The sequence below is a fragment of the Oncorhynchus mykiss genome, chromosome 4 (genome assembly GCF_013265735.2).
Source record: "Oncorhynchus mykiss isolate Arlee chromosome 4, USDA_OmykA_1.1, whole genome shotgun sequence".
Lineage (NCBI taxonomy): Eukaryota > Metazoa > Chordata > Actinopteri > Salmoniformes > Salmonidae > Oncorhynchus > Oncorhynchus mykiss.
The window spans coordinates 5,916,713-5,939,395 of record NC_048568.1 but is presented as its reverse complement, the minus strand read 5'-3'; the positions used below and the strand labels follow the sequence as shown (position 1 = coordinate 5,939,395).

At 43.2% G+C, this 22,683-nt stretch overlaps 1 protein-coding gene across 4 annotated transcripts; it reads right to left on the bottom strand.

The window, feature by feature from the left end:
* Positions 1-252: 252 nt before the first annotated feature.
* LOC110521995 (serine/threonine-protein phosphatase 4 regulatory subunit 3) lies at positions 253-21,723 on the bottom strand. 4 transcript variants are annotated; one of them, XM_021600036.2, is made up of 16 exons: positions 20,659-21,723; positions 19,801-19,856; positions 19,502-19,600; positions 18,590-19,210; positions 15,541-15,618; positions 12,686-12,802; positions 12,325-12,441; positions 8,946-9,077; positions 8,435-8,537; positions 7,909-8,067; positions 7,443-7,612; positions 7,074-7,216; positions 5,860-6,074; positions 5,393-5,589; positions 5,120-5,153; positions 253-1,657 (listed from the first exon to the last, which is right to left on the bottom strand). In XM_021600036.2, exons 1-16 carry the CDS (start codon positions 20,807-20,809, stop codon positions 1,632-1,634), a joined length of 2,418 nt encoding a protein of 805 aa, XP_021455711.2. In that variant the 5' UTR covers positions 20,810-21,723; the 3' UTR covers positions 253-1,631. The 4 variants fall into 4 exon arrangements, with proteins under 4 accessions (XP_021455711.2, XP_021455708.2, XP_021455709.2 ...); XM_021600033.2 differs by lacking the exon at positions 5,120-5,153; XM_021600034.2 differs by lacking the exon at positions 5,120-5,153 and having other exon boundaries at positions 7,074-7,213.
* Positions 21,724-22,683: the final 960 nt, after the last annotated feature.

Here is a 22,683-nt window from a genome sequence, read left to right as displayed (position 1 = left end):
GTGATGACAAACTTTGATAGAATTCTGAACCTTATGATAAATTATAAAGAAAGAAAACCGGTGCAGAAAGAAAACGGAACGGACAAACGGTGCACCTCAAGACCTTACAGGACTATATAGCCACATTTCTTCTCTTTTCCATGTATTGTGTGATACGAGAGCACCACCAGGTGGAGACAGTGCAGACATACAACAACTGAGGTTCACCCTTGTAAAAAGATGACCTCATTATCAAGTCAAACCATTACAAAATTGCTAAAAATGGGTTTATGAATTATAAAAACGTCACATTCACAATAAAATATTCTACTACACCTTTCAACATCCCAAAAAATGAAAAGTGTAAAGTGAAAAGTCTTGCCGATTCTGATGGTCATGGTCACGCCACCATAGGAGTTGACAAGACAGCACAAACAGATCTGGGACTAGGCTACTGCAACATAGCAGTGCAGAGAACACAATCTCAGTCTCACAAAAGGTAGTTGGACATCATACAGCAAAGATCATTTTTAATGGTCCCAAATATTTCTGAACAATGGAAAACAAAACTCAAAAAAAAGTGAAGATATGATAAAATTGATCACATCTAATTCCACTCAATCTTTAATCAAGACAGGATTACAAATTATTTTGTCCAAAAAATCTGCAGTTTCAAAGGGCAAAAAAAGGGTAAAACTAGCTCAACCTACTGCGGTCTTTAAAAACCTGTTCAAGTGAGACAGAAGTTCCTGAACATGTAAAAGGCAGGTCTCTTTGTTGTCATTTACAAAAACAGAAGAGAGAGAGTGATTAAAAAGGGAAAAAAAATTAACAGCTGGCTTTTCTCTATTGAGAGGAAGAACTTCCGCTGAGCAAAGACGACAGCACTGATGACATCAATAAAATGAAAAACAACGACAGCGATTTCGCCATTGGTCTGCAGTCTCCCGTCTGGTCCTAGAAACTAACATCTTTAAAAAAAACAACTTAAAAACGAACCAAAAAATTAGAAAGGGGGGGAGTAGTGGAGGGAGAAGAGAGAAATTAACAGAAGTGGGTGGAGAAGTCAGCGTAGGGGGTGAGTGGTTCTGCATCTTGATTGGTCGGCCCCATTGGGGGAGGGGGGGCGCTGTGATGTCCTTCCCTGAGTGGGGGGGGGGGGTTTGGGGGTCATGGTCCGAGCACGGAAGCTCTTTGGGGTTTAAGTCTGTGTGTGGATGAATGTGTGTGTTTATGTGGTCATTTCCCGCTGTATTTTAGCTTTGTTGGATTACAAATCGTCAGTCTGCCCCTTTTATCTGACGCCGCTATCGGTAATAGTCTTCCATCTCCGCCTTTTCTCTTTTCGTTCGTTCCTAGCTCTGCGGCCTCCCGATTGGCACTTGTATATTGGGATTAGTTGGAGGAGACGCGTTTCCATCCATAGTCCGCTCCTTAACAGAAGCACCCATTGAAAACCAAGAGGGGGTTCGTGTATTCGTTTTAACAGTTTGAGCAGAGTTTGTTCCATCCTGTGTGGGGTCTATCATGGGATCGGTGGAAAGCAGTCATTAACAATGTATTTTTATTAGGAGCTAAGCTTGGACTTCTTGGACAAGGGCGGAGTCTCTTCTTTACTCTCGCCACCCACCTCCTCTTCGTCTTCTTCGTCGTCATCGGGGTAGTCCACCAGCCCCACCTGAGAAAGAGCAAGAGAAAGTGGGGGCGAGGTCATTCATGTATTCAGATCTGATCTTGATTAGATTTCTTACAGAAAATAACTACTTAACTCTACCATAACAGAGGTCTAAAACTTAAGGCCTGAAAGCTACTATCTTAGAGCCCCCAAACTGATGTCTGATTCCCATCAGAATCAGCCCCTTAAGAGGACTTCAAGGACTTTTCAGCCATTGAAATCCTTGAGTGAAAACCTATACACACACACACACGTTCAGAAGTTTGGGTTCACTTAGAAAGGTCCTTGTTTGTTAAAGTAAAGCTATTTTTTTTGTCCATTAAAATGTCAAATTGATCAGAATAGTAATTTATAACATTAACAATGTCTACACTGTATTTATGATCAATGTTGTTTTTATGGATTTTTTTTGTTGCTTTTCTTTAAAAAACAAGGACATTTCTAAGTGACCCGAAACTTTGTACGGTAGTGTATGTGTAAACACACACCCACCCACCTACATACATATAACTCAGCAAAAAAACAAACGTCCTCTCACTGTCAACTGCATTTATTTTCAGCAAACTTAACATGTGTAAATATTTGTATGAACATAACATGATTCAAAAACAGACAAACTGAATACGTTCCACAGACATGTGACTAACAGAAATGGAATAATGTGTCCCTGAACAAAGGGGTGGTCAAATCAAAAGTAACAGTCAGTATCTGGTGTGGCCACCAGCTGGATTAAGTACGGCAGTGCATCTCCTCCTCATGGACTGCACCAGATTTTCCAGTTCTTGCTGTGAGATGTTACCCCACTTTTCCACCAAGGCACCTGCAAGTTCCCAGACATTTCTGGGGGGAATGGCCCTAGCTCTCACCCTCCGATCCAACAGGTCCCAGACGTGCTCAATGGGATTGAGATCCGGGCTCTTCGCTGGCCATTTCAGAACACTGACATTCCATTGCAGAAAATGACACACAGAACGAGCAGTATGGCTGGTGGCATTGTGGTGCTAGAGGGTCATGTCAGGATGAGCCTACAGGAAGGGTACGACATGAGGGAGGAGGTTTTCTTCACTGTAGCGCACAGCGTTGAGATTGCCTGAAATGACAACAAGCTTAGTCCGATGATGCTGTGACACACCACCCCAGACCATGACAGACCCTTCACCTCCAAAAATCGATCCCGCTCCAGAGTACAGGCCTTGGTGTAACGCTCATTCCTTCGACGATAAACGCAAATCCAACCATCACCCCTGGTGAGACAAAACCGCGACTCGTCAGTGAAGACCACCTTTTGCCAGTCCTGTCTGGTCCAGCAATGGTGGGTTTGTGCCCATAGGCAACGTTGTTGCCGGTGATGTCTGGTGAGGACCTGCCTTACAACAAGTCTACAAGCCCTCAGTCCAGCCTCTCTCAGCCTATTGTGGACAGTTTGAGCACTGATGGAGGGATTGTGCATTCCTGGTGTAACTCGGGCAGTTGTTGCCATCCTGTACCTGTCCCGCCGGTGTGATGTTCGGATGTATCGATCCTTTGCAGGTGTTGTTATACGTGGTCTGCCACTGCGAGGGCGATCAGCTGTCCATCCTGTCTCCCTGTAGCACTGTCTTAGGCGTCTCAGTACAGACATTACAATTTATTGCCCTGGCCACATCTGCAGTCCTCATGCCTCCTTGCAGCATGCCTAAGGCACGTTCACGCAGATGAGCAGGGACCATGGGCATCTTCTTTTGGTGTTTTTCAATGAGTAGAAAGGCCTCTTTAGTGTCCTAAGTTTTAATAAATGTGACCTTAATTGCCTACCGTTTGTAAGCTGTTAGTGTCTTAACAACCGTTCCACAGGTGCATGTTCATTAATTGTTTATGGTTCATTGAACAAGCATGGGAAACAGTGTTTAAACGCCTTACAATGAAGCTCTGTAAAGTTATTTGCAATTTTTTACAAATTATCTTTGATTGACAGGGTCCTGAAAAAGGGACGTTTCTATTTTTGCTGAGTTAAAATATAAACACACACACAGTATATACACACACAGGGCCTTCAGAAAGTATTCATACCCATTTACTTATTCCACATTTTTTTGTGTTACAACCTGAATTGAAAATGTTTAAGTCTTAAATCGGCTTGAAAATATATGCTCAGTCAAAACTGTAACTAGGCCACTAGGAACATGTGATGTCATCTTGGTAAGCAACTTGTGTATATTTGGCCTTGTGTTTTAGGTTATTGTCCTGCTGAAAGGTGAATTTGTCTTCCAGTGTCTGTTGGAAAGCAGACAACCAGGTCTTCTTGAGTACGACGCTACAAGATTGGCACATTTGTATTTGGGGAGTTTCTTCCATTCTTCTCTGCAGATCCTCTCAAGCTCTGGGTTGGATGGGGAGCGTCGCTGCACAGATATTTTCAGGTCTCTCCAGAGATGTTCGATCAGGTTCAAGTCCGGGCCATTCAAGAGCGTTCAGAGACTTGCCCCGAAGCCAGTCCTGAGTTATCTTGTGCTTAGGGTTGTTGTCCTGTTGGAAGGTGAACCTTCGCCCCAGTCGGAGGCTGAGTGATCCATCAAGGATCTCTATTCTTCACTCTGTATTTTTCTCTGTTCATCTATCCCTCGATCCTAACTACTCTCCCAGTCCCTGCCGCTGAAAAACATTCCCACAGCATGATCCTGCCACCACCATGCTTCACCGTAGAGATGGTGCCAGGTTTCCTCCAGTCGTGACGCTTGGCATTCAGACCAAAGAGTTCAATCTTGGTTTCATCAGACCAGAGAATCTAATTTCTCATTGTCTGAGAGTCTTTAGTTGCCTTTTGGCAAATTCCAAGCGGGCTGTCATGTGCCTTTTACTGAGTGGCTTCAGTCTGGCCACTCTATCATAAAGGCCTGATTGGTGGAGTGCTGCAGTGCTTTGACATGGACTGTGAACAGGGGGACCTTATATAGACAGGTGTGTGCCTTTCCAAATCATGTCCAATCAATTGATCATCTCAAGGATGATCAATGGAAACAGGATTCACCTGAGCTCAATTATAAGTCTGAATTTTAAGGGTCTGTATAATTATGTAAATACATTTTTTTTTTTAAGCAAAACTGTTTTTGCTTTGTCATTATGGGGTAGTGTGTAAATTGATGATACATTTGTTTTAATCCATTTTAGAATAAGGCTGTAACGTAACAAAATGTTTAAAAGTCAAGGGGTCTGAATACTTTTTGAATGCACTGTCCACATACATGTGGACATCCCTTCAAATTAGCGGATTTGGATATTTCAGCCACAACTGTTGCTGGCAGATGTATAAAATCGAGCACACACCCATGCAATCTCCATAGACAAACATTGGCAGTAGAATTGTTACATAACACAATGTCACAGATGTCTCAAGTTCAGAGGGAGCGTGCGATTGGGGTAAATTGACTTCTAATGGTTTTTCACTTGCAAAAGTGAATGTTGTTAGCAGTGGTTCGGCAAACAAACCCGAAGTGTGGATTGCAGTCTGTCCTTCTCCGGACTGATTTCAAGATAAGGAAACAAAATGTGTCAATTTTATACTTTGGGTAAACGATCCCTGTGTTTTTGTAAGAACTAAACTCTGACCCCCAAACAATTATTCCATTCTTAGGCACAGAATGAAGAAAACAGACAAACTTGAACTGTCCAATAACTATTTTACATTTGAAATGTTTTCTGTTGTGCCCTAATGAACACAACCCAGGTCCCCGTGGAGACTAGTCTGGTGATTCTACCCACCTTTGTGGTGACTGTGGCTGCTGTCGGGGGCGAGCCCTTGGCCCCTGACCCAGGTGAGCCGGGGCGCAGCGATGCGGGCGGGCTGGACAGGCTGGTCTTGGTGGTGGAGCCGGAGAAGGAGAGTTTGAAGCTGGGGCTCTGGCGGCCTGACAGACTACTGGACTTGCCCAGGACTTCCTTGTCATCGGAGTCTTTCACTGTTCGACAGAAAGACAAAGATCCAGACAGTTGTGGACTGTCAGTTTTACTTTTTTCTAAAGACGCAAGACAACTTATTTTCTTCTCAGTACAGAGTATATCAGCAACCCTCAAATGCACTTCATTTAATTTCCCCGGAGCACCGAAAAAAAAAGTACAAATTCCAAACCAAAACAAGTGCATCTAAACTCCCCTTAAAAAATAGCACTTCACATATGCATTTGACCCAGTTCTGTCAGTAATTCATGCATTCTTTCCCTGCGACCTACGTTTCTTCCTTTCCATGAACTTGCTGATGGGGTCCATGAGGTCTTCATTCTCGCCGGCGCCACCGCTCGCTTTGGTGATCTTGCTGTCCGAGGGGGGCACCACCGCCTCGCAGTCCTCAAGCTCTTCCTCGTCCGCGTTGAACCACATCTCCTCATCGTCGTCCAGCGTTCGCGCATCACGCCGGAACCGGTGGTTCCTCAGGATCGACCGCATGCTGTGTAAGGAGAGTTGGCAAACAATTCAACTTGAGCACGACTGCAGAGTTGAGTTACAGACAAATTAGGGATAGCAAATTGATAGAAACCTGTGGATTCCAAAGGTAAAAAATGGACAATCATTCATAAAGCCAATCAGCTTGAGTCGAGCCAAAAGAAGACTGTATCACTAGCCAATTGGAATCGTTTAAAGCCAAAGACAACAACCCACTCATTCTGTAGCTAATGGCAGCCATTTCAAAACTACAGCTAGAACGCCCACTACCAACCCCAAACATCACTAGCAGAATATGTATTTCATCTATCCATCCAGCCATCTCCTGACCCCTCCTGTCTCAGCCTCCAGTATTTATGCTGCAGTAGTTTATGTGTCGGGGGGCTAGGGTCAGTTTGTTATATCTGGAGTACTTCTCCTGTCCGGTGTCCTGTGTGAATTTAAGTATGCTCTCTCTAATTCTCTCTTTCTTTCTTTCTCTCTCTCTCAGAGGACCTGAGCCCTAGGACCATGCCTCAGGACTCCCTGACATGATGACTCCTTGCTGTCCCCAGTCCACCTGGCTGTTCTGCTGCTCCAGTTTCAACTGTTCTGACTGTGATTATTATTATTTGACCATGCTGGTTATTTATGAACATTTGAACATATTGGCCATGTTCTGTTATAATCTCCACCCGGCACACCCAGAAGAGGACTGGCCACCCCACATAGCCTGGTTCCTCTCTAGGTTTAGGCCTTTCTAGGGAGTTTTTCCTAGCCACCGTGCTTCTACACCTGCATTGCTTGCTGTTTGGGGTTTTAGGCTGGGATTCTGTACAGCCCTTTGAGATATCAGCTGATGTGCGAAGGGCGATATAAATAAACGTGATTTGTTTGATCCCATCACCCTTCCCCCTCAGTCTTAGAGTGGTCTTTCTTATCCCAGAGGTGCAATTCATTTTGCAGCACATAGTAAAAACAATGGACACATGACAATAAATAAACACAAAAACAATATATGAACCTGTCCAGTTTGGGGTTGTCCTGCCTCTCCCTCTGCTGTTCATAGCGCAGCTTCAGTCCTTTAAAGGTCTGCACGTAGTCCACATCCTCCAGGGACTTCCAGTAGTTCTCCACTATGTGGGCCGTCAGGGACTTCACATCCTCCTGGGGAGAACGGTAGCGTATAGAGGAGGAAAGAGAAGAGAGAGAGAAAGACCATACCATTCTTGCTCAGCTTAGGTTTTGTTCTGTCTAAGCAGAGGTGATATTGTCAAAAGTAAGGCCGCTAGTAGTATGTTACCATTTATACTTTCTTTCGTGATATAATTGTTTTTTACAATAAAAGTTCAAACACAAACACAGGAGACATTGGAAGCGAAGAAATGCTCACCACGCGGACATATTCAAACATCTCGATGATGGCTGAATTCATGAGATTGTAGCGGGCGCCGTTGTTGAGGAAGGCCTTGACCACCGGCTCAAACAGGAAGTTCTTCATGATGTAGCGGTTGTAGAACTCGTCCTTCAGCCCGATGATCCGCCTCATGAAGCGCAGCGCGCCTGGAGGAGTTTGACACACATTCACCTTCTCACTGTGATCAAGTTGATACAGAAACAATGTTCCAACCAACTCGTACAGTGTGCAGATGTTACAGTTCTCTCCTGAGTGTCAGCACAGAGAGAGACTCAGCAAGTGTGTGTGAGATATTGGAATAGAAAGAGAAAAGGACAAGTGTTTTAAAGGTCTAGAGTGTGGTGGTGATGCAGAAAGATACAACACAGGCTTGGTGAGGATATAGTGACGGGTTATTGGCGAGCTGAACGTTATGTTGTGTGTGTGTGTATAGAGGACTCACAGAGGGCCAGGAAGGCGTGCTGTGAGGCAGTGAGCACCAGGACCCTACGGAGGATGTCCTTGTTGATGATGTAGTTCTTGATGTGGTAGGTGTGGTGCTCCACGCAGAACGTCAGCAGCTCCAGGATCAGCGCCAGCAGCTGAGACGTCTGGAAGTCATCTGGAGGGGATTACAGGGAGGTGGTTAACGGTGTGGGTGTTCATAACAAACATGAAGCACTCACACAGACATACAGTGGCTCATATGGTGTGTGTGTGTGTGTGTGTACTTGTGTAAGAGGTCATTCATTCACTCAGAGCACTGACATATGGTGGCTCATCTCGGGTGTGCATGCATGCGTGTACGTGTGACAGAGCGCTAAATTGTACCTGGTCGCATCAGATACTGTATATAGAACTTTAAGTGAGTGTGCCAGTCATCCTGACAATAACAGGGCACTCACACACACATATATCTTATAGTGTATTTCTGGTTCAGTTGGATGCAGGTAAAACATTGTTTCTCTGCACACACACAGGGGACACACCTCTACTGGGCTTGTCATCCGTGGTGTTGGCCAGTAGAGGAGCAGAGAGGACATGCATGCAGTGCTTGTAGAAGAAGCTCAGGAACTCTGTCTTCTCCGTTTTCTGCAGGAGGAGGAGAGTCAAACCATGAGATGCTAACACTCCAAGTGAAAAGGGTTTCACCAAAACACACATGACCTGAAGGAAGTGCCTAGAGAGTAAGTTGGGTTTGGTTTACACTCTACCAAGTGATCTCCTTAGTTTCAAATGATGGAATGCAGCGAAATCTCTGTGCGAAGCCCTAGGTGTGGTGCCTAAGTGAAGTCACAAAACGGTAGCGGAGCCTCTAGGAAGTATGCCTGGTGGGATTTAGATCCTGCCCAAGGACTAGGAGCTAAGGGTCGATTTGAATTCCAGCCACTCTCTCAGGGGGGGTGAGAGGGCATTGTAAGACTTACATTGGCCATGACCAGCATGTTATCAGGGTGAAAGGGGTAAGGAAAAAGGTCAGAAGCGAGCCGCTCTACTCACATTGGCGGTGGCCATCATGTTTTCAGGATCCACCAGGGTGCGTAGCAGACCCATCAGCTGTACGGCGCCGCCCAGCTCCGGGTCCGAGTCACAGATCATGTGCTCGATGATCAGGTTGATCAGCAGGATGTCCTGGGAGACACCAAGGGACCATTGGTGGGGGAAATGTAAAACTGGCTGAAGATCAGAGTCTAGAAGCAAATTCGCCACTAGCATTCAAAACACATAGGCGACTCGTAGGAAGACGCGCCGGATGCCATGAAATATTGTGGACTACCCTTTGTTGCTTGGTAGTTTACCTGGCTGGCTGGTTTGAAGAGTATGCTGGCTTATGTCCAGAATTTCAAACTGAATGAATATGGTACTTTAAACCTCTTAGCTAGACTCTAAGTCAAGACTGTTCATGAGGCCTAACATCTGTGTGAGACGTCAAAAGGTAAAAATACAAAATTGCCATCAGTCTCATTAAAAACATTGAAATCAGATATAATTAAATGGAATAATCCCCATAAAACGTACATGCGGAACAAACCCCTAGAATGGCATGGCTCCCAAAGTTAATACTTATTTTCAGTAGTACCAATTACCCCACCGAAAACATTCTTTAAAAAAATATACTCTGCCATAAGAGAATTCATAAAAAACTCAGAATAAATAGGAAAGTTTTACATGTCCCTAAATTTAAAGGTGGTTTTAACCTTCCAGATTTGGAATTGTATCTTTTCACCAAGCAAGGCTTTTTTTTTTTTTTTTTTTTTTTTACTTGCGTCATATTGTTAAATGCACTAAAGAGGAACAATGGGTACATATTGAAGATACGCATGCTCATCCCCAGAATCTTTTCACGTGTCTGGTTTCGAAGGATGGAGCTAAGAACATGAACAACTTTACAGTTTAGAAAATTAAATGGATTCTACAAGAACCAATATCACTCCCTAAAAACACCCCCTTTGGAAATACAGTGCCTTGCGAAAGTATTCGGCCCCCTTGAACTTTGCGACCTTTTGCCACATTTCAGGCTTCAAACATAAAGATATAAAACTGTATTTTTTTGTGAAGAATCAACAACAAGTGGGACACAATCATGAAGTGGAACGACATTTATTGGATATTTCAAACTTTTTTAACAAATCAAAAACTGAAAAATTGGGCGTGCAATGGGTTGTACAATATTATTTTTGTCACTTGTATTGAATAAGTCATTACATAAATACTGGAAGTCAATTGATCCAACTTTAAGAGAATGAAAGAATCAAATGTTTTATAATTTAAATATTTTGGAAGAAAAAAAAAATTGTCTAGACAAACAACAATTAGATGAATGTATGTAAACATTAAGTCGTTTGTGTTTGTCTATGTATTCTTTTTGTTAGCAAAAAAAAGCTAAATGAAAAATATTTCAAAAACGAAAACAATGACATCTGGTTTCGTTGTGGCATGAGGAGCTGCCTGCATCATACACAATGGTGGCTTTCATCAGTTTCATCATAGTGCTTGATGGTTTTATCATAGCCAGTTTCATCATAGTGCTTGATGGTTTCATCATAGCCAGTTTCATCATAGTGCTTGATGGTTTCATCATAGCCAGTTCCATCATAGTGCTTGATGGTTTCATCATAGCCAGTTTCATCATAGTGCTTGATGGTTTCATCATAGCCAGTTCCATCATAGTGCTTGATGGTTTCATCATAGCCAGTTTCATCATAGTGCTTGATGGTTTCATCATAGCCAGTTCCATCATAGTGCTTGATGGTTTTTGTGAGTGTGCTTGAAATTTTCAGGATTGACTGTCCTTCATGTCCTTTTTACCCCTTTTTCTCCCCAATTTCGTGGTATCCAATTGTTAGTAGCTACTATCTTGTCTCATCGCCACAACTCCCGTACGGGCTCGGGAGAGACGAAGATTGAACTGAAATGCTAAGATGGCCCTCCCAAAGATTTCAATGGCAGAAATATTCCTGACACCTTTGTGACAATCGTGCACTAAGATCTGAATGAAACATTGATTAAAGAATACAATGAAGCCACAAAACAAGACCACTAACTATCCAAGGTTGGGGTTAAGTTTAGGACTGAGCCCAGGTCCTTTCGTGTTTATAAAATATAAAAAAAGAAGTTATTTTCTCAGATGGTCATGTAATTGTTCTGTCAATCACTCAGAGCCCCACTGTTCTAGGACCTGGTACCAGTTTTGCGATACTCAAAAAGGTTTCTTGGCAAGGAAACAAAACATGAAGCAGACAATATTTCAGAGGAAAACAATCCTAATGTTGTCACTCAGAATCACATGAGTTTATTTATATTTACATTACATTTGACATCAAGCAGTTATATATATATTTTTTTAGTCTGCTTTGTGTTTTCCTATGGAAAAATAAAGTATTGTGGCACCTACATTAAGCCCTGTCACTCTCCGCTCCTTATGACACAGGCTTGGCGACATACAGTCAGACTGCAACGCCTCAAAGGGCAGAAGCAAGATGTTCGTTAGAAACTTTTAAATTACCATACGGTAGGACCTCAGAGATATGAACACGTCGGGAATGGAGGTAGATCGCTGATCAGAACACTGAAATATTAACTTAAATTCACTTAACTTTATAATAAATACTGATCGCATGTTTACATACATTTTAATGTAGGCCTAGATGAATACTGTAAATGTATTATGTGCTTTAGCACACACACGCAGCATTTACATTCAGGGCCTAAAATGTACTTTTTGTTTCATTAGCCACTGTGGCAGGTAGATATAAAAATCTACCAGACACTCAGATTTTTTTTACCAGCTAAAATATCTCACTATAATTAAACCAACAAAACTGATGAGCATGCTCTGTAATGTATCGAAAACAATAACATGCATTTCAAGTAATAAGTAAATGTGGTATAGTATTTAGTTACATTTTTTGTTCCTTTGAACCAAAATATCAAAGACGAGACAAAAATGTTCACCTTGCCCTTTAAGTGCGCGAGGTTACCATGGTAAAAGACTCGTTTGTGCCTGTGAGATTGCAGTGTGAGATGGGACAGGCTATATAGGATTCGTAGTTCTTTGACAGAGATTAATTTACCAGCTATGAAACAAAAAACTGCACTCACCATCAAAATACTTTGAAAACAGCTCCTGTAGCATTCATTTTACAAAATGTGATCATACTTGACTGTGAAATGCTCACACTGTGGAGCCAGGATCACCAACCAACGTTGCTGGTGAAAAAGACATCTCACCTGCCAAAATGTGTCTGTCTGTAGCCTACAGAAGTCCGTTTGTCTTGTTGCATTAGATATATGTCCCACGTCCAGTCTAAAACTCAGATTCCTATCTCTGTTGCCCTACTGCATGAGGGAGGTGTGCAGGTAAAAGAGCTGTACTCACATCGTCGTTCTGCTGGGACTCCTGCATGATAAACTCTCGTACCATAGAGGGGTTGTACTCCACCAGATAGGAGAAGATATCGGTGGCTGCGCCGCGCACCTGCACATCATCCATCCCCTGACGGCACACACAATATTCACAACGGAATCCAATATGAACAATCAGAACAGAGGAGAATAACATTGGAAAAGACAGCTAAGGAATACAAAGCAGTGAGTTTGAGTACAATATTCCATCCATGTAGACCTTAAATAACTGTGTAGGTAATTGGTTTAAGCAATAAGGTCCACCTTGCCCTCAAATAGGCTAGGTGGACTTTACACAGGTTGGGGCTAGGGCATGTGTGTGTGTGGGCACTCACCAGTATAACCTCTAGTGCAGGGAGAATTCCCATGTTTGACAGAGTCTTGAAGAAGGTGTCTCTGTTTTGAGGTTGTAACGTTTGTGAGAAGGCGCAGAACTCCTTTAGGAAGTTTACCTGTGGGGAAAACAATGCTTTGTGTTAGCCATTGGCTAACTAACTGGGCTCCCGAGTGGTGCAGCGGCCTATGGCACACCAGTTTTGGCATCATCCTCAATTATTTCATTTGCATGTCTCATTTGCTATGTGCGTTTCTTTTAATTGTCTAATGCAGTGTCTCCAAGCCCAGTTTTTTGTTTTCGCCCTAGCACGAACACAGCTGACTGAACTTAAGCAGGGGTGTCAAACCCATTCCATGGACGTCCGAGTGTCTGCTGGTTTTTGTTATTTCCTTTCAATTCGTGCCCAATTAAGACCTAGACAGCCAGGTGACGGGGAGTTCCTAACAAATCAATCACCTTAAATGATTGATCAAGTACAAGGGAAAACCTGCAAACACTCCATGGAATGCGTTTGACACCCCTTCACTAAAGGCTTAAAGATGAGTTGATCATTTGAACGAAGTGTGTACGTGGAAGGGGGAAAAACAAACACGTGCTGCATCCCCTTTGGATTCCCAGGACCAGGAAGCATTAAGGATGTGCAACTCTCCTTTCATGAACGATTCGATACGCATCTAGATGCAGACGGGGGTGTCACACACATGACAAGATTCTTCACTTAGTCGTGAGGATTCGCCATACCGCCACACTGTCTCACAAACACAATGACATGTGATTAGATTTGTAGCTACGTTAACGAGTGGCGGCTCAAAGCAGCCTCAAAAGTTTGTAGCCAACATTTTGAATTGAATAACACTGCAATTGTCATACTTGGGTATAAGTAAAGATACCTTAATAGAAAATGACTCAAATAAAAGTCACATAGTAAAATTCTACTTGATTAAAAGTATTTGGTTTAAAATATACTTAAGTATCAAAAGTAAGTGTAATTGCTCAAATATACTTAAGTATTAAGTATAAATAATTAAAATTCCTTATATTAAAGAAAACTAGAAGACACAAGTGTCTTGTTTTTTTAAAATTTACGAATAGCCAGGGGCACACTCCAGTATTCAGACATAATTTACAAACAATGCATGTGTGTTTAGTGAGTCCACCAGATCAGAGGCAGTAGTGATGACCGGGGATGTAAGTACTTTTGGGTGTCAACGAAAATGTATGTAGTAAAAAGTACAATATATATTTTAAAGAATGTAGTGAATTAGTCCAAAATATAAATAGTAATGTACAGACACACCAAAAATCTACTTTAGTACTTTAAAGTATTTTTTACTTAAGTACTTTACATTACTGACAAAGGCATACTTGGTGTCATGCTTGAGTAAACACATTCTGGGTAAAGCGAAACATCTTCCCAGTGGCTTCTTCTCTGGTGAGCTCTAAGTGGCTATTGCTGATCACCATTGCCAAAAATTTGAAGTGCGAGATGCGCAACCCAAGAGTATTGCAGATTGTGCCGATAAAATCAAATCAAATTTATTCATAAAGCCCTTCTTCCATCAGCTGATATCTCAAAGTGCTGTACAGAAACCCAGCCTAAAACCCCAAACAGCAAGCAATGCAGGTGTAGAAGCAAGGTTTGAAAACAAACAGGTTTGAAAACATCGGGACGTCTGGGACTGCTCAAAGACAGGATCGGTAGCCCTCAGATTGCGTCTCTGACCCGATCACATTGAATAAGTGTCAGTGACGACCGAGAGTCTCAAGTTGGCAACAACATGGGTAATTTGTCTCCGATCACAAAAACTTGTCTGGGACAGCTAAATCGGGGACAAAAGTCTGTAGTGTACTTTCAGCTTAAGCTTCGTGGCCCTCAGTGTCTGTGTGTGTAGGCACCTGAGCTGAGCCATAGGGCAGGCTGAGCATCTACCACCCCTGGGGTGGGGGCAATTTAGGCTTTTGTCCCCCCATAGTTTTTTTCTGAAATCATCATCACCTACTTGATTAACTGGACATTCCTACAGATGAAACATTTTGAGAGCTAGTACTATGTCCATATTTATCTTCAGAAATGTAACTAATTAATCAAATGCAACTTTGGATTTTACCCTGTCTTTTATCCCACTCTGACCAATGAATGTGACCATGCACAGCTCACAAAAATCATTGATGTCCTACCCTGTTCGGGTAAAAAAAGGACCAAATACACTGTTTAAAGCAAATCAACATCTTATGGCAAACCTGAACAATCTAAATGATTGAAAACCCCAATCAGCAGTTGGATGTGAGTTGTATCCACTCCGGTAGGCTACACAACACTGGTAAAAAAACTATTTTCTACAGTGCATTTGGCAAAGGTAACAATGACTCAGCAAATTACGTTGGTTGTCACTCAAATAATAAAACCCATGATTTGACAATGCAAAAGCCATTTTACAAGCAGCAATTCTGAAGGTGCCCAGCAGATGTACAAATAGCCTAGAACAGGGATAGGCCTCTCGTTGGGGTGAGCAGCTGTCTCGCGCACTCTGCGGTGTGCGCATTCTTAATGTTTGAATGGGTTTTCTGACCGATGCGTGCTTCACATTTGGATGGGATTGGGCTCCCGCAGACCGATGCATTGGATCTTAAACATTGGAACTGAGGACAGAGGGAATCGTTACATCCCTAGAACCATAGGTCTAATAAACACTTCTCGGCCTTAGGAAACTTTGCAGTATTTTGTATTATTTCTTACCATTGTTAGCCCAGAAAAATCAGCTGGGGAGAAAGACTACATTGTGTAAGGAAGGTGGGGATATTTGTCAGGTGTAAAAAAAACATTTGTGCCTGCGCTGCTGTCAGTTGGCGTACCAGTTCATGTCTCTTGTCATCGTCGGTAGCCTCATCTGTGAGCTGTGCAAAGAGGTCCGTCAGGAACTTCTCGTCGTCCTGAGGGAGGGGAAAGGAAAAAAAGAAGAGAACATGAAAGATGGACACTGATTACTGCCAATTCTTTGTTTTGACTCCCAAACGGTTATGGTTGGAAACGGGTAAGCTGATCCTAGAGCTGTGCCTATGAAGGCAACTTCTAGCTGTCGCTTGCATCACTGCACTATAGTGTTTAATTTCAGGCATTTTGGCAGTTGGTCTGCTGTTTAGCTGTCCCACCATGCCCGACTCCCTGGGGTTGTTTCAGTAGGCACAAAACAGGAGAAAACATTTTGAAAAACAGGATGTACTATCTGTCCCTGTCCAATACGAACACATTGTTGTTTTTTGTGCCTTCTGAACACAACCCTGACTTGCAGGTGACAGACTGGCCAGGTTAGAGCCATGATAAAGGACCTTTGAGAAGTCTTTATGACAGTTTGACCATTTTCCGTTTCAGTCAGACCTTCACATAGTGTGTAGCTGTATCGTGTTAACCAGAGTCTTGTTGTTTAGGGCACACAGACAATTTTTTTTGTTTGTTTAATGTTTTGTGACAGAAAATGAAAATGTGCTTTTTTTTTTTTATTGGACATGCCCAGCTGCGGCCTTCCTGCTTCAGTCCGTTTTCTTCCATTTGGTGCCTGATGAGCATGAGCTACAGACGGATTGGCTGACAACGTCACAAAAATTATGTGAGCACATCCATGGTGTCGGAAGTCGTACTTTGTTATGATTTTTTATGATAGCCAAAAAGACAAGAAGCTGCCATGTGGGGAATCGTAGGTGCCCCATTTCAGCTAATAGCAGGGTAGCCTAGTGGTTAGAGCGTTGGACTAGTAACTGGAAGGTTGCAAGTTCAAATCCCCGAGCTGACAAAGTACAAATCTGTCGTTTTGCCCCTGAACAGGCAGTTAACTCACTGTTCCTAGGTCGTCATTGAAAATAAGAATTTGTTCTTAACTGACTTGCCTAGTTAAATAAAGGTAAAAAAAAAAAATTATTGTTCTTGCTTTGAGGTGTTGACTAATTTTCTGTCAACATTAATATGTCAACAAAAAAAATGCTACCTAGCTGACCAACAACTGAGACAAGTACACATTGTGGAAAATAATACTGAACAAAAATATGCAACAATTTCAACGTTTTTACTTAGTTACAGTTCATATGGAAAATCCGTCAATTTAGATGAATTCATTAGGCTCTAATCTATGGATTTCACATGACTGGGAATACAGATATGCATCTGTTGGTGACAGATACCCAGCAGTAGATAAAGTACCCACTTGACCTACGTCAGTATTTTTACACCACTGCAGATACCTTCAAAAAACAAAACAAGTCAGTATTTGGTGTGACCACCATTTGCCTCATGCAGCACGATCTCCTTCACATGGAGTTGATCAGACTGTTGGTTGTGGCCTGTGAAATGTGGCCCCACTCCTCTTCAATTGCTGTGCAAAGTTGCTGACATTGGCAGGAACTGGAATACATGTTGATCCAGAGCATCCCAAACCTGCACAATACCTGTCTGACTATGCATTCAATGGGACATTTTCAGCTTACAGGAATTGTGTACAGATCCTTGCGACATGGGGCCGTGCATTATCATGCCGAAACATGAGGTGATGGCGGTGTATGAATGGCGCGACAACGGGCCTCAGGATCTCGTCACGGTATCTCTGTGCATTCAAATTGCCATTGATAAAATGCAATTGTCCGTAACTTATGCCTGCCCATACAATAACCCCACCGCCACCATGGGGCAATCTATTCACAACGTTGACATCAGCAAACCACTCACTCACACAACGCCATACATATGGTCTGCGGCTGTGAGGCCGGTTGGACATACTGCCAAATTCTCTGAAACGACGTTGGGGGTGGCTTATGGTAGAGAAATGAACATTCAATTCTCTTGCAACAGCTCTGGCTGATATTCCTGCAGTCAGCATGCCAAATGCACGCTCCCTCAGAACTTAAGACATCTGTTGCATTGTGTGACAAATCGGCACATTAAGTGGCCTTATTTTCCCAGCACAAGGTGCACCTGTGTAATGATCATGCTGTTTAATCAGCTTGTTGATATGCCACACCTGTCAAGTGTATGTATTATCTAGGCAAAGGAGAAATGCTCACTAACAGGGATGTAAACAAAAGTTGAACAGAAAATGAGAGAAAAGCAATTTGTGCATATGGAACATTTCTGGGATCACTGTTGACAACACGTAAACCAATTGAAACCAACCCAGTCTGTTTTACCCCATTGTTGCGCACACATCAGTTTTGTTGCAAAACAACCAACCTCTCTACGTATCCATCAAGCAACGTAACCAAAGATTTTTTTAAATAAGTAACCCAAGACAGACCACGTCTGTTGTTTCCAATGGGAGCAAATTAATCAGTGGGAAGAACAAGCAAGGTGGTGGGCAGAGCCAAGATCCTATTGGTGCATTCTTGCATGTATTTGTATATTTCCATTAGGGAACGCCTACTCTGAAGTGTGCAAGTGCAATAACTCAATTGGCCCTTGCACTCCTAAACAATGCAAAAAAAATGTAACTTTAAAAGTCTACAAAAAAAACTTAGTCCACTCTGTTAATAACTAACAAATTCTAGTTTTGGGAACACAAAACTGTATTGAGAAAATTAGCAGAATGTCGAACAAAATAAATCTTCTCCCACTTCCGGCCACTTGGCTTCCTCTCATCACCATATTTGGTGGCGAGTGGAAATGCCAACCCGATGCTTCAGATTTATACATCCGGTGAAACATCTGGCTCATTGTGCCATCTGTGTCTTAACTCACTTACCAAACACTCTTGCGTTTCCATAGAGATGGCTATGCACAAACACCTTTGGAAAGAAATAGCGCCCCTTGTGTACACTGACGGTAATCCCGTATATCCCAGTATGGTAACAGAACAGTATGAAAATCAGGATACCTTACTTGCATGTGTATTCTACTATGCTCCCTACGCCCCGACCTCACCTGCAGCATACCCACAATCTCCACCTTGTTGAAGAAGATGAACGAGTGCAACGTAGAGAGCATGTTCTCCTCGAACACCGACGGCGTGGGCAGCACCATATCCTGGATGTACTGCACGCGGTACGTCTGGTGGATCTTGGCCCGCAGCTCGGGGTCACCGATAGGGATGACCTCCTTGAAGCGCGCCGTCTTGGTGAGGAAGTCGCGGTGTCGCCGCGGCAACCCATCCAGCGCAGGGTCATGCTCCAGGCAACCAATCACATCCATGATGCACTCCTCAGAGAACATGACCTCGAAGAGGGCCGTGCGGTTTAGCAGGAAGATGCCCTTGACGATCTCGTATAGGTGGTGGAGGCCGTCTGCGTTTTCCAGGTCCTCGCACTGGCGGAAGAGCTCCAGGAGCTTGCGGATGTAGCCCTCGTTCTCCACAGCCAGGGCTAGTTTCTCACGGCGTAAGGGGGAGGGGAGTGATGAGGCCACGAGCTCGGCAAGCTCCTCAAGGTGGCCCAGCTCGCAGGGAGGGAGTTCGAGGCCTGGGGAGGACATGTCATCAAAGCGCTCCTCCTCCGACTCGTCCACCAGCTCTTGTGTGATGTCCACTGACGGGTCCTTGCCCTGGACCTGTTGGAGATCGGAGTTATAACACAACATGAGGGACAGAACAGAGAGACAAGTCAAAACACAACGCATGAAGAAATGTGTTAAACAAGAACAAGCATGATCCTACTTTTAAACCATACTTTGATTTTTTAAATCAAAGTATCTGCTGTCACTTTGTCAAGTGAGTGCTAACCCATTTTCCTTCATTATTAGGGGGATTTTGGGCTTCTGGCCACAAAACAGAGTTGAGCCTGATTCACCTTCAACTTATACATACACTGAACATACACACAGGAATATAAGGTTACCAACCTGACAGATTTTCTCCCAGATCTCATCGCAGCCAGCCTTCTCCTGGAAGCTGAGGGCCAGGTCATAGTTCTCAGCCTCCGACCACACTATCAATGTGTCCTGAAAGGACAAGAGAAGGGAAAAAAAGCTAGCAACGTGTTCATCAGGGCATGCGGTGTCTGAAAACACAGATGTTTCTTATGTGACCAGCTCCAGTAATTTCCTCCCAGTTTCTTCCATTTGGTGCCTAATGAACATGGACCAGGTCATAGACCACATAATGCTCATATTCAAGTGTCTTCATCAAGCAAGTGACTGACCTGTTGTTTCTGGTAGGCTGTGTTTGGGTTGATTTTCGACTCGAGCAGTAGGGAACCTGAGGGATGAGAAAAAACACAGTATGTTATTACACTAACAACGAACGTGCAGTTTCGCAGTTTGCACAAAGACTTCGAAAGGGGAGGTAGCAGGTTACTGCTATAAACAGGACAGTAGAGGTGCTAAATTGAGATTTGAGTATCTCAAAACCCTCTTTGGGAGGCTGTGAGGACAGTGTGGTTATGTAATGCCACATTCAAAACAACTGGGACCTCGGAAATCTCAGAGTTCTGCGCGTTCAAAACAATTGGGAACTCTGAAAAAAATGTAGTTCCCGCTGTGAAAACTTGATTTGAATGGTCATCCAACTTGGAATCCCAACTCGGGAACTCTGGCCTTTTTCTAGAGCTCCCACTTTCCGCCCCGAAGATCACTATTTTTTTTAGACTTCAGTTGTTTCGAACAAGGCATAAGTGCAAGGCGATGACAGACTTCTTGGACTGAGAAAGTTTACAACAGCGTGATGGCTCAATACAACTGGAGGAAAGAGATGGGGGACATTCCATGATCCAGTCGAGCTATGTTTTTTTCGTCTTTCAGTGCACAATATGGGGATTTAGGGTTAGTGCCTTGTTTATGATGTCAAGGGCTTAATGGACCACCCACTCACTAGATATCAAGGCTTATTTTTTGACAGTCTAAATAAGAGAACACAAAAACTACCATAATAGTTCACACAAACGATATAGTTTGTTTACTGCTAACAAATTAGGTGTTATCAACAACATGATTCATGAAATGATCAGAACAAAGAGTTAAACCAATGGTTGAGGGTATTAGAGTAGCAACAATACTTATACCTGACTCACCATCGCTCTCCGCTCGCACCAGCAGAGACATGCCTTTCAGCCTCTCCACATAACCGGAGGAGACGTGTCCCGTACCGCGGTCATCCCATTGTCTGTCCTCGTTGAGAGTATAAACTTTGACTCGGCGGCGGGTATCCGTCATCTTGGCAGGTGGTCGTGGCCGCTTCCCCCGCCGATGTATTTACCTTGCGCCGCAACTCTACCGACTTCCTCGTATGAGGATAACTAGATCCACTTTCGCTTTCAAAAACAGTAGCTAGATTACTTGGGTTTGGCTGTTTGCTAATTGTAACTTCCTACAGATAACTAACCTTAGCTGGCTTCCGCAAAACATGTCTTTCGCAGACTAGAAATGCACGACGCATGATCAAGTCGCGCTGTTTAACATAACCGACTTGCTAGTTAGGTTCGCGTTCTCCTCCAGAAACAGCACAGACTAACTAATAAGTATGACGAGTATGTTTCAAAGGTAAACATGCAGGTAAGATCACCTGGCTATATCCTCAGACTTCAGCTACAGTGAGATGATTGTTGTATGCTAGCTACTGTAACTACCGTAGTGGGCTAGATCGCTGGCTAGCAAGTTAGCTAGGCAAGTTAGCTAGTCAGCCAACTGCCTAGCTACATTAAACATCGTATGAAAACAGTAAATTGTTAAATAGCGATACTATGCGAAATACTATGCACCGGTTATATTATTGCCCGTTTACAACCAGTGTTGTCCAATGTAGCCCCCGACGTTTCGGATCAGCTAGCTCGGTGTCTCTTGATAATACCGTTAGCTGCTAGCTATTTCTTTCCCAAGTGTTCCGCCATGTTCTGGCTCTGGGCCGCAGAGAGACCCGTCTCTCTCCTTACGAGGTATTCTTGCACTCAAAAATTATGCAGATCAACCAGCTGTAATCGTATAACTCCATCAATGTTACGTTTCACATACTAACGTTATTTAACATGAATGTCCATCATATTGCACAGATAATTGCCAACTACCCCCCCTGTGTGCGTTCAGCCATCTTGGGTCCTTTCAGAAAGTACGGGGTTTCCAGCACAGCAACAACAGGGCAGCCTGACACATTTTAAAGCAACAGTACAGTTTTCAAAAGATGAGACGACCCTGAGCCTTGTTTTATTTAACTAGACAAGTCAGTTAAGAGCAAATTATTATTTTAACATGACGACCCTGGGCCAATTGTAAGCGGCCCTGCACTTGGTGCAAAAGACAGAATATGAAGAAATATCCAGCTAATGGTAAGGACTCATAACTACTACATATACCTTGCAAGTAATAGAAAAATATTAAACATTATTTGTAAGATACTATTTTCATATTCAGGCTTCCCTGGAGAATGCCAATTTTTCATCCACTGGTAGTTTACCAATTCAAATATGTTCCTCCATCTCTTAATTAATTTGTGAGTCTTAAATGCACTTAAAATCTAATAGTGTTTGTCACATGCACCGAACACATCAGGTGTAGACACTTCAGTGAAATCCTTACTTACAAGCCCTTACCCAACCATACAGTTATGAAAATATGTGAGTTGATTGCCCCCATCCATCTTCAGAGTTCGTACTGAACTGACCTGAACTGGGACATGCTTAACACCCAACACTTATACCCTCAATCTCACACAAATTATCAAGGAACCTACTAGGTACAACCCTAAATCCGTAACCATGGGAGCCCTTTTAGATATCATCCTGACCAACTTGCCCTCTAAATACTCCTCTGCTGTCTACACCCAGGATCATTGCATGCGTGCGTAATGGTTCCGCGGTCAAACGACCACCCCTCATCACTGTCAAACACTCCCTAAAACACTTCAGCGAGCAGGCCTTTCTAATTGACCTAGCCCGGGTATCCTGGAAGGATATTGACCTCATCCCGTCAGTAGAGGATGCCTGGTTGCTCTTTAAAAGTGCTTTCCTCAGTCTTAAATAAGCATGCCCCATTAAAACAAAGAACAGATATAACTCTTGGTTCAACCCAGACCTGACAGCACAAAAACATCCTGT